At 36.8% G+C, this 20,434-nt stretch overlaps 1 protein-coding gene across 1 annotated transcript; it reads left to right on the top strand.

The window, feature by feature from the left end:
- The first annotated feature begins 14,750 nt into the window (after positions 1–14,750).
- LOC133302469 (homeobox-leucine zipper protein PROTODERMAL FACTOR 2-like) lies at positions 14,751–20,100 on the top strand. The gene is made up of 7 exons (XM_061502245.1): positions 14,751–15,143; positions 15,259–15,360; positions 17,390–17,590; positions 17,705–17,876; positions 18,252–18,535; positions 19,550–19,645; positions 19,735–20,100. The coding sequence occupies exons 1-7, from the start codon at positions 14,751–14,753 to the stop codon at positions 20,098–20,100; spliced, it is 1,614 nt and encodes a 537-aa protein (XP_061358229.1).
- The last annotated feature ends 334 nt before the right edge of the window (positions 20,101–20,434 follow it).

Genomic DNA, 20,434 nt, shown 5'->3' with positions numbered 1-20,434 from the left:
CGAGGTAAGCTTTCGTGTCCTCGTTTTTGCCATGTTTGGTTCCACCATACTTCATGGTGGGATGATTTATATGCATGATGTGCTTTTATGAAATGTTGATTTATTGAAATGCTGTTGAGCTGTTAAGTGCAAATGCCTTATGATATGTATGTGTTGTTCCACCTAGACGGTAAGTATGAGTATGTAGCGTCATACAAGATGGTGATTCTATGGGTGGGTACAAGTAACGTCTTGTACTATTGTGGGTTGTAGACGTATGTAATTCCTGCATGTTCTCTAGCCAGTAGGATTTTGACACACATGACATGATTATATGCTGCATTGCACAGATTTTGGAAATGATATTATTATGTTGTTTTTGAACTTATATTGGACATGTAATTGAGCTTGGGGTGGAGAGATCCTTGAGGACCCATTGTCTTACTGAGATTTCTTTTTAGAGATCTCACCCCGTGTTGGGGCACATTTTCAGGTTCAGGTACCTCAGGGGCTGAGATCTCTGACGGTAGAAGGCTGAAGCTGAGTTGATATGCATGTTTATGCTGATATGCTTGGATGCTGATTATGTTTTATATTCATTATACTGTTATTTGAGCTGAGACTTTGTTGGGCTTGTTGCCTTAATTGGTGAGCATGGGGGTTGTCCATGCCACATCGTTTATGCTTTGTTTATTTAGACTCGTGTTGTATAAAGTATCCGGATTTTGTCCGGACTACGTGTTGTAGTTCCGCGACTAGATACACACTTATTTAATGAGGATATTCAGTTAGCTTTTATTGCAATTCACATACAGGAAATCTTTTGAAAATGAATAAAGTAATCAATTTGGTTAATAATAATGACGTCATAATTGAAAAGAAAAAGTTAGGTTCCGCATTTATTTAGCTACGCATTACCGTATGTATGTTTAATACGCCGGGTGCACACGAGGTGTTACATTTTATGGTATCAGAGCATTTTCTAGGTAAAAGTCTGTATGTATTGCAATAACTTAGGAAGCTTTGCTGTGTTTTGTCTTGTGTGTTTCTCTTTTGGTTTTTACTATGATAATGCATGTGTGACCACATTGCGTGGGCCTGATCAACTCATTCTTTGTGTAACTTGGGCAGAGTCATGGTACTACCTCAGAGGAACCGAGAGACAAATGAGGGTCAACCCGACCCGGTCCTGGCTGCATTGGCTGAGATACAGGCGGCTCGACAAGCCGACCAGGAGGCCATGCGAATGGAAAATCAGGCTATGCTGGACACCGTGAGAGAGGCGAACAGGAAAGCCACTGAGGATGTGCTGGAGGCGAATCGCCTGGCGAACATGACCATGATGAGGGTCATGTTAGAGGAGATGAGGACTGGTCGTGTTGATGGCCAACATCCTCCGCCACCACCTCCACCGCCACCTCTACCCATTCATCAGGATGACAGTCATAGTCATATGGAGGGTGTCAGTCATCTCACTGGGATGATGCATCCCTACTTTGAGCCCACGGATTATAGAGATACGATTGACCACCGACTGAATGCTTTTCGCAAGCATAAGCCACCTTCTTTTGATGGATCCTATGATCCAATTGCTGCTGCGAGATGGCTCCAGTCTTTGGATAAGATCTTCAGAGTTATGCAGTGCACAGATCCCCAGGAGCTGATGTTCACTACTTATATGCTGGAGGGAGACGCTCATGAGTGGTGGACGAACACCTCTCAGGTGTATGAGATGCAGGGTCATGTCATCACATGGCCATTCTTTTAGGAGAGTTTCCTGGGGAGGTATTTCCCTTATGACGGGCAGGAAAGAAAACAGGGGGAGTTTGATTGATTGGTGCCGGGCTCGTTGACTGTGGACGAGTACTTGGTTAAGTTCAATGAACTGGACAAGTTTGCACATTTCCGTATTGCTATGCCTACCCCGACATTTTTGGCTTTTAAGTTCCTTATGGGACTTAATGAGGATATAACAGACAGGATTGCTGGGGCTGCATCTAGAGATTTTGGCACTTTGGTTCAGCAGTGCCGGGATATTGAGGACGTCTGCATTGTGAGTAAGGCCAAGAAGGCAAGTTATCTGAGGTCAAGGGAACTAATATTTCCACTACCTGGAAGGACAAGAAGTTTGGTGAAAGAGGAAAGGGAAAGCAATTGGCTGCTAGGCAGGCGCCAAACCAATTCAAGAGGACTCCTACTCAAGGGAGTGCGATTAGACCTCCTACTCCCAGGTGTGCCGGTTGTGGGAGAGTCCATGTGGGGCCTTGTGCTACCGGCCAGTTGATCTATTTTCATTGTGGCAAGGAGGGCCACTATTCCAGAGATTGTCCATCGTCTACTACGAGAGCTGCAACGGTTTAGGCGATTCCATTGCAGATGGTTCCTACTGCACCTACAGCGGCACCTGTTGTGCCACCTACCACTGGTTGTTTTTATACATTAGATCGACAGCAGTCGGACAGAGCTCTGAACCTTGTGAGAGGTACCACTTCTATTGGTAGTCGTGCCGCTGATGTGTTATTTGATTCCGGGGCTACGCATTCTTTCATTGCGACCTCGATTGCTGTGGGGCTTGAGTTGCCTATTTCTGTGCTTTCTCCATCGTTGCGGGTGACTACCGCCACCGGAGAAAAGTGTGATACTTCCACTGTACATCGAGATGTCGTGTTTCAGTGGGATGGCCGGGAGTTTTCGGTAGATCTGATAGGATTGCCGATGGCTAATTTGGATATCATCCTTGGAATGGACTGGTTGTCCAAGAATTATGTGATGATTGATTGTTGTGCAAAGCGAGTGGTGATGTCTCTGTGTGATTCCACTGCTAGTTTCTCGCCTTTTATTTCAGTGCTGCAGGCTAGGAGAGCCTTGAGAGCAGGGGTATTTGGATATGTCATGTTGAGAGGTTTGGTGAGTGGGACGTAGGAGGATATCACTTGCATACCTGTGGTGAGGGAATTCCTCGAGGTGTTTCCTGAGGAGATTCCTGAGTTTCCGCCACAGAGGGAGATAGAGTTCTCCATTGATCTTTTGCCTGGTGTGGGGTCTATTTCCTTGGCTCCATACCGGATGTCTCCACCAGAGTTAGCAGAGCTGAAGAAGCATATTGAGGATCTTTCAGCGAAAGACTTCATCCGACCGAGTGATCTCAATAGGGAGCACCAGTCATTTTTTTGAAAAAGAAAGATGGGACCATGCGATTGTGCACCGACTACAAACAACTGAACAAGGTGACAATTAAGAACAAGTATCCCCTCCTTCGTATTGATGATCTGTTGGATCAACTTAGGGGTGCTTGCGTGTACTCGAAGATTCATCTCCTGTCCAGATACCATCAGATTCGGGTTAAGCTGGAGGATGTCCCTAAGATCGTGTTTCGTTCGAGATACGGTCACTATGAGTATTTGTGATCCCGTTTGGACTCACCAATGCACCCGCTATGTTCATGGATTACATGAACCGTATTTTCTAGCCGTTTTTGGATCGATTTGTGATCATCTTCATTTACGATATCTTGATTTACTCCAAGAGTGAGGAGGAGAATTCGGAGCACTTGAGGATTGTGTTGCTGGTGCTAAAGGAGAAAAAGCTTTATGCAAAACCTTCAAAATGTGAGTTTTGGCCCAGGTCCGTGAAATTCCTTGGGCATGTGATTTTTGTAGAGGGAGTTGTAATGGACCCAAACAAGATTGAGGCCGTGTTGGACTGGGAGAGGCCCAAAACATTTACTGAAGTGAGGAGTTTCTTGGGTTTGGCTGGGTACTACAGGAGGTTCATTGAGGGATTCTCCAAGATGGTATTACCACTGACTCGCTTTACCCGGAAGGAAACTCCATTTGTGTGGACTCACGAGTGTGAGGATTGCTTTCAGGAGTTGAAGGAAAGGTTGACTACTGCATCAGTGTTGATCCTTCTTGATCCCGCGGAACAGTTTGAGTTGTATTGTGACGCCTCTGGAAAAGGGATGGGTTGTGTGTTGATGTAGGCGCGGAAGAGTTGTTGCTTATGCTTCGAGGCAGTTGAAGCCTAATGAGGATAACTACCCGACTCATGATTTGGAGTTAGCTGCAATTGTTTTTTCTTTCAAGATTTGGAGGCATTATCTTTATGGAATGAAGTTTGCCGTGTTCAGTGACCACAAGAGTTCGAAGTACCTGTTTGATCAGAAGGAGCTGAACATGAGACAAAGGAGATGGATGGAATTTCTGAAGGACTACAACTTTGAGTTGAAGTACCATCCTGGCAAGGCCAATGTGGTGGCTGATGCTCTGAGTCAGAAATCCGTGAGTCTATCCAGTTTGATGATGGGTGACTTTGATGTCATTGAGAAGTTTCGGGATTTGACGGTGACCTCTTTGTTTGGGGGTGCACTTCTCGAGATGGAAACAACAGATGTTATAAATGAGTTGATGGAGAAGATTAAAGAGGCGAGAGTGCAAAGATAGTGCCTTGATTATGTGAAAAACCAGGACGACGTGTCTCAGAATGAGGATGGGTTATTGATATTCCAGAAGAAGATTGTAATTCCTCGAGGTCCTTTGACTGAGGAGGTGATGACAGAGGCTCATAGGGGCCAATTCACTGTCCACCCTGGTGCTACTAAGATGTATCAGGACTTGAAAAGAAATTTCTGGTGGCCGGGCAAGAAGAAAGATATAGTTGTCTATGTGTCCAAGTGTTTGATTTGTCAGAAGGTAAAGATTGAACACCAGAAGCCCTCTGGTAAGCTTCAACCTCTTGAGATACCGCAGTGGAAGTGGGATAGCATTTTCATGGACTTCGTGGTGGGTTTTCCTAAGACTCAGGCTGATTGTGACTCTATCTGAGTCATTGTGGATAGATTGACCAAGTCTGCCCATTTTCTTTTGGTAAAGGTGAGTTTCACTACTGAGCAGTTGGCTAGACTGTATGTTCGTGAAATCGTGAGGCTTCACGGGGTGTCCGAGAGTATCATCAGTGATAGGGATCCGAAGTTCACATCTCAATTCTGGGAGGCGCTACAGGGAGATTTTGGTACTCAATTGAGATTGAGTACAACCTATCACCCTCAGACTGACGGACAGACTGTGCAGACCATCCAAACATTGAAGGACATGTTGAGGGCTTGCACATTGGAGCAGGGTTCAGCATGGGATAGGTACCTGTCATTGGTTGAGTTTTCGTATAACAACAGTTTTCATGCTAGCCTGGGAATGGCACCCTACGAGGCGTTGTATGGTAGGAGGTGTCGGACTCCTACCTGTTGGTCTGAGGTTGGAGACAAAGAGCTATTTGGTTTGGACTTTGTCTAAGAGACCACCTAGCATATCCAGATGATCAGCGTAAAGCTGAAGCAGGCGCAAAATCGCCAGAAGAGTTACTATGATTTCAAGCATCGACCACTGGAGTTTAGTGAGGGTGAGCACATGTTTGTGAGACTTTCACCTGTCACCGGTGTTTGTCAGGCCCTTGGAGTGAGGAAGCTTAGCCCGAGATTCATAGGGCCATAACAGATACTTGGTAGGGTAGGGCCTGTTGCCTACCGGCTTGCCTTGCCTCCGAACTTGGCTAACATCTACGACGTGTTTCACGTGTCTCAGCTTCAGAGATATATAGCGGATCCTTCACACGTGGTGCAACCGGATGATGTGGAGGTTCGGGAGAACTTAAAGACTCCCGTCGGACAACTCAAGATTATCGATTGTGGTGAGAAGAAGCTTAGGAGCGAGATCATTCCTATGGTCAAAGTGCAATGGGAAGGAAGAACTCCTGAGGAGTGTACGTGGGAGCGAGAGGACGAGCTTCTCCGGCAATACCCCGAATTTCGGGACATGTATGTTTCTAATTTTGTGGACAAAATTCTTAAAAGGTGGGGTGAATTTAAGAACCCACACCATTAATTTAGGAATTTAAATGATATAATTGTGATATTAGGAAATAATTCCATAATCGACCTAGAATAATTGTGAGAAGACTTGAATAGTTAATAAAAAGGTTTTATAATGTTGAAAGTCGCTTTTCTGACAAAAAGTGCAAATATCGATTCTGCTTCACGGTATAAGTGTGTACCGATAAAGTATCCTGAAAAATTATGAAAAGTATGTATATATCACAAGAATAATATCTAGGACTAGTATAACAAGTTTGGAGACGAAATAATGAGAATTGACGTCAGGACTGATACCGACTACGTAAAAGCGCGTACCGACAAAGTGCTAAGAAAAATTAAATAAAAATATGATAAATCCTAGAAAAATGGCTAGGTTCAGAATCAAAAGTTTGAGATTAAAATGATAAGTGTAACTATTAGTGCTAATACAGTGTGATTAAACTTAAACCGCCTATAAATAGTGATGGGCACTAAATCCTAGGCTGATACTCAGCCTCCTACGTGAGTTTTCTGGATGCTCAGCTGCTGCCACCCTTCTTCTTCACCAAACCATTGCCTTTTCTCCGTAGAATTCCTCAAGACCTCACTTTTATGATGGATTCTTCACCTCTAGTCTTATAGACACTTGAGAGCAACAATGAGGTGGGATAAAAACCAGTTCTTGAGAGGGTGAGCTTCTGAGTTGTGGCTATATGGGCTGTGTTGCTGAGTTTATATTGAGGGAGCTATTCCCTTAACCTTGAATCTTCAAGAAGCCATTTTTTTAAGTGTAAAAGACCAAGCTTCTGTGCCAAATTCGTGGTCTTGTGAAGTCAGTGTTGTGGAGCTGTGTTGGGAGCTCCAAGTCACCTCATTTTTCTGAGTTTGAGACACTTGAGGTAAGCCATGATCACCCTCTTTGAATATTCATGGTTTGAGCTTGTTTGAGTCATTAAAGGGTTAAACTTTGATCATTCAAGTTAAAAGTTGATGAACTATGCCTAAAATGTGTAAATGAACATCTGTTTTTAGGAGTCATTGGACTCCAATTCGTGAGAAGGTCATTAAAATGGGACATATACAGGGAATGCACAAAATTCTGCATTATGTTTGATAAGTATTCGAATATTTTTCGTGAAATATTTGAATACTTATCAATTGGTAGTCGAATACTCTTGAAGGAGTATTGGGATACTTTTCTGGGAAGAAAAGTATTCGAATACCTTAGTGTAGTATTCGAATACTGAGTAGTATTCGAATACTGTAGTGAAAGTATTCAGATACCATGTGGTACGCGAATACCTTAGTGAAAGTATTTAGATACTTTCTGGAGACATGGAGTATTCAGATACTCATCGAGGAGTATTCGAATACCTCCTGCAGAATTAGTCTAAAATCACTTAAAACAAGTTAGAGAGTCTTAAACACTCAATGTAACCTTGGGCTAATTATATTAATGATTGTTTCTAGTATAAACAGACCGCAAAGGTGCTGTTTGTGGACCTTGGACTGGTGTAGACTCTTGATTGGGATTGTTAGCTTGCGATGTAAGCTTTCGTGTCCTCGGTTTTGCCATGTTTGGTTCCACCATACTTCATGTAGGGATGATTTATATGCATGATGTGCTTTTATGAAATGTTGATTTATTGAAATGCTGTTGAGCTGTTAAGTGCAAATGCCTTATGATATGCATGTGCTGTTCCACCTAGATGGTAAGCTTGAGTATGTAGCGTTATACAAGATGGTGATTCTGTGGGTGGGTACAAGTAGCATCTTGTACTATTGTGGGTTGTAGACGTATGTAATTTCTGCATGATCTCTCGCTAGTAGGATTTTGACACACATGACATGATTATATGCTGCATTGCAGAGATTTTGGAAATGATATTATTATGTTGTTTCTGAACTTATATTGCACTTGTAAGTGAGCTTGGGGTGGAGAGATCCTTGAGGACCCCTTGTCTTACTGAGATTTCTTTTTAGAGATCTCACCCTGTGTTGGGGCACATTTTCAGGTTCAGGTACCTCAGGGGCTGAGACCTCTGGCGACATGAGGCCGGAGCTGAGTTGATATGCATGTTTATGTTGATATGTTTGGATGCTTATTATGTTTTATTGTCATTATACTGTTATTTGAGCTGAGACTTTGTTGGGCTTGTTGCCTTAATTGGTGAGCATGGGTGTTGTCCATGCCACATCGTCTATGCTTTGATTATTTAGACTCGTGTTGTATAAAGCATCAGGATTTTGTCCAGGAAATCTTTTGAAAATGAATTAAGTAATCAATTTGGTTAATAACAATGACGTCATAATTGAAAAGAAAAAGTTAGCTTCCGCATTTATTTAGCTGCGCATTACCATATTATGTTTAATACGCCGGGTGCACACGGGTGTTACAATCGGGCCGAGTTTTATAACATCGATATATTATGTAGGAGGAGGGGTTATTTATAGTTAGGGTTAAGCTCCACCTTTGTGGAAGAGAGGGTCACATCAACTATTACGAGGAAGAGCCACAGCAACCTGGCCTTACAGGGTTAAGGTGCTTTGCAGCCTCTCAGCACTGCACCAGCTGTTATGCATGGAAAAGCATAAAAGGGGGGACATTTGGGTGCCTATGCAGACAAAGGGGAAGGAATGACATCCTAAGTAAGACATTTTGATGTATTACATTGTGAAGTCTGCTACATGGGTGCTGATATGGCAAATTTTATGTTATGGGGTTGGTGCAACTGGGTAAGTATGGGCCCTATGATATTGGGTCGAACAAAACATGTTTTTATAAAAATGTTTTAGTAAACTTTATAAGAGGAACATAAGTTAAAAAGACACCCTCCAAACATGTGGTCAATCTCACTTACATCAGTTTAAGAGGACTAGCTTGGAGAACCAACAATTAGGGTTTTTGACCGGACCAGTGCATTTTTTTTGTATATTCCACCGATTTAGTTGTTGGTCAAACATATCACTAAAAAAATGCAGGAAGACGCACTTCAGGTGTGCGCGCATTTAGTCACACACCACACATATGCATGTTTGATGCAACAACAAAAACAGACACACAAATGTCAGCGCCGGTGCACAAAACCTAGACGCGCATCAAGTACAGGCGTGTTTAATGTCAGTCCACTATTCAAGTGGTGTATATGGCTAATTTATAACTATTTCAGGTGGTTTCAACGGAAGCCACAACAATTTACAACGCAGGGTTTGCTTGTTTGACATATTGGTCGCCAAACATAAACATTTTCAGAGATCCCAGATAAGGGAGAGGACAGGAAACACCAGGGGAAGATCCTTTGCTAAGTAGAAAATATGCAACAGTATACGTGAATGGTCTGTAACAAACTGATGATGGAGACCTCAACAAGCTCAAGGTGTGGTATTCATCTTCCTAAGGAGTAACCTCTAAAGACTCTTGAGAAGGAAGAATGCATGAGTAGGATACCTTATACTTTGGCAACAAATAGTCTCTTGTATAACATGTTGTGCGTTAAACTAGACATCTGCCCCACAATGGGTGTAGTGAGTAGTATCATTCTGATCCTAGAGGAACACTAGATTGCTATTAAGCAAGTACTCAAGTATCTTCGGAGAATGAGAGATTACATGCTGGTATATTCTAGTAGGACTTTTGAAAAGCTGGGCTTTCACAGATTCAGTTTTTCAAGTGGATATTGACTCAAGAAAATCAACCTCGAGCTATGAAGTTTACATTAAACTAAGATAGCATCTGAGGTGGATCTTGCATACACAATTAATAAGAGTTTGCTTGAACTTGTGTTTGAGAGACATGTCACTTCTTTGGGTCTTAGGAGGATCCCAGTCTTACTTTAAGCGAGTGAGAGATATTGTGTTCATTGTACTTTTGGAGTAAGACAATGAAACAATATAATCTTTTTCTGAATTTTACAAATGAGGTATTATTCATTGTTTTGTGCACACAATTGTCAAACACTAAGGTCCGGATCAATTGTAGAGTATATGATCATTTGGATACGTTCATAGAGGACATGATCATAAGTTCTCACAATTGATGAATAGGTTCACAACTGTTAAATAAAGTTGGACGCTTTATTTAGACTGCAATATTTTATGAAATAATTTTGTCTGAATCATTATAAAATATTGATGTGAATTAATATTCACATTGAAAGGATCAAGGAAAGATTTGATTAAGGTTGTATTTCTGTCATAAGGTATCAAATCTCTAGTTAACTATAGTTATGTAATTACTCTTAATCATGAGTTTATTATAAATAGGTGATTGAATAGTTTTCATTCTTTGATTTACCAATGGCTGAGGTCCAATATTTTGATGGCCAATAACTCGGTATTTTGGGAGTGAGATTATTTGATTATCTGTATGTATGAGATAAAAAATCAGTAATTTATAGAATATGTCCCCTTGATATGTTTCGGTACTTGGATATTGAAGACACCGGTCAGTGCATATAATCCATTAGATAAACTATCACAGTCAAGAAAATAAATAATTGATTGAGTAACAGAAAATTTATCAATCAATTATTGACATTCTACAAAGGGTTGATACATTTTCATGTTATGTGTGTTACTAATCTTGGAGTTCAAGTTCGGGCTTTTAATGGAGTAGCACTGAATTAGATAATCATTCGTTGATTATCAAGAGCATTGACTAATAACAAATGGTAAATCCCCAGGCTAGATTGAAATAAGGGATGATGTGTTTCTAAGTTAATAATGACTTGTGAGAGTCACATGGTCTTGGATTTTGAACTCAAGTTTGTACTCAAAAAGGTAAGTGAGAGATTGCTGAGTTTGTGCTCTTTTACTTAAGCCCAATTGGGCTAAGAGTATGAGAAGAGCCCAAGAAGCCTAGAGTCTAAAGAGATCTTAGGGCTAGGGTTTCTTGTTACCCATATAAATACTACTATTTAAGTTATCAGCCTCAGAGGTCAATGAACTGAAAGAGGTAAACTCAGATTTATAAAGTGCCCACACACTTCCCTATCCCCCTGAGACATAGTCTGGAAGATTTGCCAATGTCCAGCCTCAAGGAGTTTGTTTGTGTTGTGGCGTTGAGGTGAGTAGTTTGTGAAGGAGAATCATATATGAGGAGATTCTACATGAGATCTGCGCATCAAGAGGTAAATCAGAAAAATGATGAAGATCCGTTGCATCCCAAACCGCAACGGTCTAAACGCTTCCGCAAATCCAATTGCGTCTACAACAAGAAGTTTTGGATGACATGTTCCAACCACAATTTAAGAGCTGTGTGGTTGATGGGAATATTGCCAATAAACACGCCTGTACTTAATGCGCGTCTAGACTTGCATTCTTGCCGTGCGCATCTTTGGTGAATATGTGCGTGTCTATTTTTGTCGCCGCATCAAACGCACATATGAGTTGTGTGAGACTAAACGCGCATACATCTAAAACGCGTTTTCCTGTATTATTCTGATGATATAACTAACCAACGAGCTCAATTGGTGAAATATATATAAAAAATGCACTGGTACGGTCAACATCCCCCCGCCAAAAAAAACCAATTATTGTCTAGGATGAACCAGCCATTACATTTGAACCAAAGGGGGTTGGAGTCTTTTTCTTTTTTAGAAAGAAAGTGGGGTTTTTTAGCATACTTATTAGGGAAAAACTAGGGTTATGTTACTAGAAAACATAAATATTTTCAGTTGACACAAAACAACTAATGGGCCCACATGTGTTTTTAAAAAAAAAATAGAAAAAAGAAAGCACAAAAATCAATGTATCAGCTGGATAAATTTGTGATTTTGATGTAACAGGACCGTAGTTTAACCTACTTATTATATTTTTTTGGTACTAATTTGTACATATACTTGAAAGCAAATTTAATGGGTTTAAGCTGAAAAACAAACACGTGGATCATGATGATAAATGAGTTACTTGCCCGGAAGATCACTTTTCCAAGAAACAAACAAGAGCTATAAGATTGGTCACTTTCTCTGCAGCACTTGCATTTATCTTCCACTGGAAAATCTAGGCACCAGAAGTAGAAAAATTACTCCGGCCAAATTTAAAACGTGTGCGCCATTTCAGAGAGAATTCTATTATGGTTATGTTTGGGTTGAAATAAAGTAAAGAAGCAAGTTCTGTCCTATATAAAATTGTAGGGTCAATACATTGCATATATGTGTAAATCAGAAAAGCCACCGTTTTATCAATACTTTCAGGAAAAATATTTTATTTTCTTATATTTTATGAGAATTCAATTCTAATGTCATGCCTCTTTGATTTACATGCAAATTTTTTTTTTTTTTTTTTTTAATAAATGTGAGACCCATCACTAATTGAGTCACAACATGAAAATTCAATTATCATGCAATATGAGAAAATCAACCCCCATACTTTTAAAGGGAGAAATACTTTCTATGTCACCGTAAATGAATTCTTCTTATGTCAAAGGTTCAACTTTTATTTTAATTTTTTTTTAAACGGTGAATCCCACCATGTTTTTATGTCTGCTGCAAAGATTTGAAATTTGATGTTGCTGCAGATATTCAAACTCCTACTTTTAATTTGGTTAGTAATTTTGAGTCAGGGGCATTTATAATGTGTTTCCCTTTGCAGTGAAAATTTGACATGGAATGGGTAATTGGGATGACTGAAAATGCATAAGAAAATAATATAAAGGCCTTCACTTTCAGTAATCATGGCCTTGCAAGTACCTAGACCTTGTCAACATTTTGAGTCACTGATTCCTGTCTATCCACTTTATTTTGCTTGTGTTGTGTGGATGAGCTGATATATGCATGGGTAAGATTTATCCGGCATTTATATCTAAGCATTTGCTATTGTTAGCTTTTTTTTTTTTTTTTTTTTAATAAACTAGAGGTATCCTTCAAGAGAGATTGTGAGGCTAATTCTTCTTAAGAAATTTTTTTATATTTATAAGAACTTAAACTCAAGATCGCGAAATCAAATATATACCCCTTGAACCAATCCCTTTTGATTGTGTTAGATTAAGGAATTTTTGAATTTAAAATACTGTTATGTATAAGAAATTATCTGTTTAGGAATTTGTTTTTCACAACAAATAGTTTGGTTAGGAAGTTGTTAGAGGATTTTTTGGTTCTATCTTTAGTTTGATATGCAGATATTTTGTATATAAATACCCTTAATTAGAAGAGGAAATGAATAAATGAAAAGTGAAATATTTCCAGAATTAAGAGTTTTGACATGTTGTTATTGTTATCTTTTACTTATCATACATTTTGATGTTTTTGGGATGAATTTTTTTTTTCCTTGTTTGCTTTTCTTTAGAGAAGTCCAAAATTTGACTTCTACATTTTTCAGTACAAGAAGAAATTAATAATTAATTAAAAGCGAACAAAAACAAAATATTATTTATTCTGGCATTACCGGTATTAAAATATAGAATTATTAATCATATAATATTAATCTGGATAAATTTTAATATTAAAAGTTTGGCATTACACCGAGTCTGAAGTCCTTTTTTTATTTATACAATTATCGGAGTATGATTTAAATATCAAAATCAACTAATTATCACTTGGTTATAAGATAATATATCGTCTTATAAAGTGGTGTTTTGGTGGACCTGCACAGTGCTATAGCCGTACAGTATATCAATTATTGTTTAAGAGATTTCATAAATAAGATTTAAATTTTTCTCTTGAGGGGAGATTAGTAATTTTGTTATTAATGTGTCAATCGATATTTTTAATCAAAGAAAATAAATGTAGGGCTCATATAATTAATACTCTTAACTATCTATAGAAAAAAAAACTTAAAAATTCATGTGTATTTAATACTCTTAAAAGTTTGATTAGTAATTTTTTAAACTTTTTTCTCTTTAATCAATACGAGGAGTATATTGTTAATTAACCTGATTTTTTGTGAGGATTTAACAAATATCCGAGGCAGCAATGATATTTTATCTCAAAAAAATGAAAAAAGAAAAGAAAAGGAAAGCTGCATGTTTATATCAAAAAAAAAAAAATGAAAATGAAAAATGAAAAAAATTGAAATATGTTAGAATGGGTTGGGCCATAGATGATAGATAGACCCATGGTTCATATGATATTGAATGAAAGGACCCAAAAACAGTCAGATTTTATTAAACAATAAAATACACAATAGGTTAATACAAACTATTTGTTAAGACTGCACGAAGAAACGGCAATGAAGAAAATCTCCACTGGTGTGTGGCGTCTTTGGAATGTACCGTTCACCAATACCACAACAACCTTCGTGACGTAATCACTCGTAACATTACATTTTAATTATTTGACCCAATCATATGTAATTAACAACCAAATTTTATCTTTATTTTCGTCACCCTTCTCACCCCTTCATTCTGAATTGAGTAATTTCGTTTAAGTCTTTTTTTTTTTTTTTTTCTTATTTCTTAGAATGTTTATTACGGTATTTTCTAACTGACATGAGGATTTTTAGTTCAGTTTTGTAGTAAGACAGTAAGATGGAGTGGATGATCCCAATATGATTTGCTAGGTAAATGAAAAATTTAAATTCATAATACCTGCATTCAATGGCTTATTGTTAAAGATGCAATTACCCAATAATTATTATTATCAAATCCCTAAAATCAAGTGACCTAGTTGTTACAGGATTATAAACAAGAATTTGTGAATTTTTTTAATTTTTTTTTTCTATATTAGTGATTTTGCTGATTGGTAGCTGCTTGATAATTTATAAATTGAAACATGTAATTAATTGAGTTAATTTATAAATTGTTTTAACCATTATACTGTCCTTTTTTATTTAATTTTTTCCTTTGATTCCTTTGTCATTCCCAGAGTGATATCAGAGAATGATAATGACAATGGAACCTCAGGGATTGTCTTCTGAACAATGTGCAAATGTTAATGCTACTTTATCTGATTCTAGTTCAACAAACGTAATTATGAGCAGTGGAGTTAACATGGAACGAGCATGTGACCTTCTTTTTGGAGTCTCAATATATGCTGAGCCAAACAAGAGTGGAATCATTGATCTTGCTTGTTCTGCTATGAATGAGTTATCAAAGATAGCTGTTGCAGGGGAACCTTTATGGCAACCTCAGAAAGAAAATAGGTACGAGACTCTAAATGATATTGAATACTTGAGACAATTTGGTCAGGTTGATACAACGCTAAGGGAGATTATGAAGTTGATTGAGGTTGAACCTCAACATTTACCAAGCTTTGGCTCATATCAAACTGAGCATCCAACATCAAATGCACCTCCGAGAGAAACTCTACAAATTGAAGCTTCACGTGATATGGCATATATTAACACAAGTCCAATCAACATTGTTGAATTCCTTATGGATGTGGTAGGTGATTTCTTTGTCGCTTTCTATGTATTTACTGCTCTGTATAGTGTGATTTCAAGTAACCTTGAGTTTTTTTTTTTTTTTTTTTTCTCTTTTTTTGTTGGTTATTAATTAGAATCAATGGTCGGGAGCATTTTACAACATTGTCTCAAGAACAACGATCCTAGGAACCTTTTCAGATGGAGAGGAAGGAACCTATGATGGCAAAGTGCACGTTGTAAGTTCAGCATTTTATCTGTTCTTGTAATTTATAAGTATTGAGTTAATTAAGTGCTTTCATGGAATCATTTAATTGAGATAAGGGCAAACATTGCACACGAACTTGAGATCCTAATTAGTATCACGAACTCCTGAGTCGTTATGTGCCATAAATCATTCTTAATTTTCCATTGGAAAAGATGGTTTAGCATACATTAGATACAATTTTCAGAACATATTTGAATTTGTGAAGGTTGGAATTAACTATGAACCAAATTAGCCCTTGTGGACAAATCTCTATGAGAAGGTTGTGTTTTCAACCTGATATATGAATTGCATTGAAAATATTAGCAATTTTGAAAGCATGCTTGTACATTTGTACAAATTTATAATTTCACATTTTTTACCTATCTCTATGTTGAAAATATTTTTTAATGATTTTGATTGTGTACATCCTCACATAATATGTGCAAGTATCTTTTTTCATATTGAAAACGGATTGTCTATACTCTCAAAGTTCAATTAACTAATTCACAAATGGGCTAAATCCGGATATTTCATGTGTTGTGCATACTGATAAAAGAAAGAATGGACAGAGGTTGCAGGGAATAAAAAAGAGAAATTAGAGAGAGAATCACCTGAGAAGATGAGAGAGAAGGCAAGGAATTGAGAAATAAGTTTGGAATATTTCAGTGCAGTGATTCTCCGTTACTATAATTCAGTGTTTAACAAAATATTGTTGCAACAGAATCACAACTAATTCACACTAGAAAATATTAAGAAATTATAATAATTTAAAAAATTATAGATCTTAATACAAATATATGGTTGTTACATTATTTTTAGGAATCGAAGGGAAATAGAGCCTGTATCGCGGTGAGAAAGAGAAAAATTAGTGAAGGAATTAAGCGACAAGATTTGGAGATAACTCTGTTTGATTTCTGTTCTCCAGAACAGTTTTTAAATTTTAAAAACAATAAAACAAAAAATCTTGTTTGGAAAGACTTTTTCATGCTGTTTTTAAAAACAATGTCTGTTTTAAAAACAATGTCTGTTTTCTTGTTTTAAAAACTGAAAAAGCAAAACAATAGAAGGATGTTTTCAAAAGTTGTTTTCTTGTTTTTTTGTTTTAGAGGTGGCATTCCTGTAAATATGTAGATTCATTAATGACATTTTCGTAATTAAATCGATTTTTTAATATTTTTTTTAAATTATTTTGCGATGACAATCTTGTAAATACGAGGATTCATTAATGACATTTTTGTAAATAACTACAACTTCTTTATAACTTTAAAACTAACCATATTCAAACAAGTTTTATTGTTTTTTTATTCTCAAAAATTAATTTCAAAATTTATCCTCAAAACAGTTTTAAAAAAAAAAAACAAAAACACATTCAAACACACCCAAAGAGATAAGTTTTGAATATTTTCTTCTAATAATTCTCCAAAACTATAATTTTTTATTTAACAAAAGGATATTGCAGTAGAACCGGAACAAAGTACAAAATTAAAATATTAAAACAATTACAGTAATTAAAATTAATTAAAAAATTCTAAATCACATTACGATTGCTACATTTTTAATTAAAAAAAAAGTAAAGTAGGAAGCAAAAGATAACGTAGGTGAAAATAGCAGAATTTGTCATGTCTAGTTAGAGAGCAAACAGTGAGAGTAGTTTATTTTGAGTGTGACAAAGAATAAAATTTGACCATTAGATCTTATATTAATGAGAATTATTAAAATATTTTTTTAAAAAAATTTATCATCCAAACTTCAAATAACTTTTAATTTTAATAATCAGTATAGTTTTATGATGAAGATTTATTTCTCTTACCCCTCGCAATGAAAAACTCTTTATTGATAAGCTCTTTTCATTCGTACATATTTTTACATGGCACTATTTATGTTCTATAATCTATCTGCATCCTATTACCATTTTGTACATGTTTCTATCAATGAATAAAAATGAACGCATCTTGTCAATTGAATTTCAGAATTAATGCAAATATTGTAATTTCATTGTATATCTTCAATTCTTTTTGTAGATGAACGCAGAACTTCATTTGCCTACTCCCCTTGTTCCGACTCGGGAGTGTTATTTTGCCAGGTACTGCAAACAATTGTCTCATGAGAATTGGGTGGTCGTTGATGTCTCATTGGAGAAGTTTTTTCCTTCTCCATCAACCAATTTTAGAAGAAGGCCCTCAGGCTGTTTGATTACGGGAATGCCTAATGGATACTCTAAGGTTGTTTTGTTAGTGTTAATTGATTGCATGACATTAATTTTACTTCTTGATTAATTCATTTTTGTAAGCCATATAAGTTGTATAATTTTGAATTGTTTTAAATTCTTATCATAGGTTATATGGGTGGAGCATGTGGAAGCAGACCATAGCCAATTGAATAATCATTTTCAGCATCTAGTCACTTCTGGTTTAGCTTTTGGTGCAACGCGTTGGCTTGCTTCCATAATTCGGCACAGTGAATGGTTAGAAACTCTGAATGCAACAACACTTTTTGCAGATGATGGAGGTACATCTGCTTCACTTTATGTTCTTTTTCGAACTCAAGATAACTGATTAAGCTGGAAAAATAGCTATCAGTTAATCATGTGCTTGATAATTGTTTTGAAAAAGGTTAAAACCAACTAAAATAACAACTTATTTTCTATTATAACAATGAGATTAGTGTTTCTCATATTATAGTAAATAATTTTATTTCTTACACATAGATAAAAATATATAGGATTCATTTTTTTTTTCTCTTTTCTTTTTGCGTAGCCCTTACATAAACCTCACATAAACCTCACGTACTTTTATATATGTGTACGAGACTTTGCAACAATAGTATAGCATATTTATTTGCTTCAATTAATTAATCATGCATTTTTCTTTTGATACTGAGCAGTTCATATCCCTCAAGCTGGGAGGACAAGTTTCTTGAATCTGGCGTATAGAATGATGAGAAGCTTTTGTGCTGATATCAGTGCTTCCACATGCAATCCATGGAAGCAATTAAGAGGTCCATTTCCTGATTCTACAGATGTGAGAGTCATTTTAAAGAATAACATGGAGGATGCTGCTGCTGCGAAGCCTCGTGGTACAACGGTGGTTTTCGCTACTTCTCTTCGGCTTGAAGTCCCCCCAAATCGACTATTCAACTTCCTTCGTCGCGAGAATTCCAGAAGCAAGGTATACATATCCAATCTGCAATTAATTCTATTATATGATATGAATTTAGATATAAATTATTAGAAAAATATAATATAAAAATTATTGATTTAGCCTTCACTTCTAAGTTTAAGCTTCTAGCTGAGATAATTGTTTTATATGGTTCATGATTAGAGGATCACGAGTTAAATTCTTATTGCCCTATTTTATAGTAGAATTAAGTAAGTACAAATTGATGGGTCTTCACCAAATTCCTTTGGAACAGGTGGTAAAGAGACTGAGTCCCTTAACTAGAGGTCTCGAGTTCGAGCCCTAGGAATAAAAAAATAAGATTTGGAAGAGTCGTCCTCGAAAGGGTGCTCAATTGGGGATTAATCTTCGGTTACGGCTGAGGATACTGAAAAAAAAAATTGATGGGTCTTCACTAATATTCAATGGTTAAGTCAAAAAAAATTTGTGAAAGGGGCGAAATAGCAAGCAAAGCATAATATTCATTGTAAGTATGTAACTGAAAAAACAGAAATGATGTTGAAGACTTCTAAGAATTTGAAGGGGGCGAACATTGTTATTATGACCAAAAAATAGAGTTTAGTGTGTGTCATTTAAAAGAATACAAGTTATGTGTTTTTAGTGACTTACACACAGAGTATGATCGGTCATACTCTATTTAATTCTGAATAGTTACTTTTTTTTTCACTTTACACGTCAGCGATGTGACTGAGGAAAGAGAAAAAAAAAGCAGCTTTTCAGATTTACACAAAGTATGAACGGTCATAGACATAACTTGTGTCTTTTTAAATGATAGTTTTTTTCCCCAAAAAATAACATAAATTACGATCACAACCCTTGCTCCACCACTGCTAGTATCTTTTCTCACCTTTTATCTCAATACATGCTTTTATTACTGTTGATTTGTATATGAACGACTAAGATTCTCTTGCATGATCTCATGTCACATAAAATGAGCTAAAGCTCGAGGTAGTACCACATGTTTTAACATGTTTACGTTCTTTGCTTTTTGTTGAATAATTATAGTGGGATTTGCTTTCACGGGAACTTTCTATTCGAGAATTCGCATACATGACTAAGGGCAAAAATCCAGGGAATCGTGTTTCCTTGATGCGAGCAAATGTAAGCTTCTTTATATATTTGCTGTTCTCTTTTAAGTTTTCATAAAAATCCAACTATGACCTAAACTTGCCTTGTTTTGCAATTCTTAGACTTCTGAGGACAAGATTGAAATCTTTTATCTGCAAGAGAGTTGCACAGATTCAACAGGTTCCTACGTAATTTATGCTCCACTAGACGGGTTTGCTCTGTCAGAACTTGCAAATGGATGCAACCCAGACAATGTAATTGTTCTTCCATCAGGGTTTGCTATCCTTCCAGCTGAAGGGTTGCAAGGAGAAGATAGTGGCACTGAAAGTCTTCTAACTGTGGCATTCCATATCATGGAAAATTCCACCAGTAGGCCTATACCTCCTGAATCAATTGAAACCATCCACAAAATTATAACGGAAACTGTTACCTCTATAAAGGATGCAGTGCAGTATCATAATCTACTCAACAATTGGATAGAAGATTGAAATTTCAAAGTCCCTAAAACGCTTAGCATAATGTTAAGCAGAAGTTCGTATACTTGTTTAGAGACTTATTTAATTTAGAATGCGGAATGAAATGGTGTTGTCACCCTACTCTTTTTTTTTTTTTTTACCGAGTATTGATACCTCCTTATACTTTGTTTGAATCCAAAAATACAGTCTTTCATGGGAAACTTTTTTCCTCCTTATACTTTGTTTAAAACATTTTTTTTAATACTAAACTTTTTTTTCGTTTAATTATGGATTATTTAGTATTAGAGTAAACCCTTAAGAGAAAAAAAAAATCAACTTATAATCTTTCAGAAATTTAAAATAGATT

The sequence above is a fragment of the Gastrolobium bilobum genome, unplaced genomic scaffold (genome assembly GCF_033153095.1).
Source record: "Gastrolobium bilobum isolate Gb01-03AN ecotype WA unplaced genomic scaffold, APGP_CSIRO_Gbil_v1 utg11463, whole genome shotgun sequence".
Taxonomy (NCBI): Eukaryota; Viridiplantae; Streptophyta; class Magnoliopsida; order Fabales; family Fabaceae; genus Gastrolobium; species Gastrolobium bilobum.
This window is presented reverse-complemented; position numbering and strand designations above follow the sequence as displayed.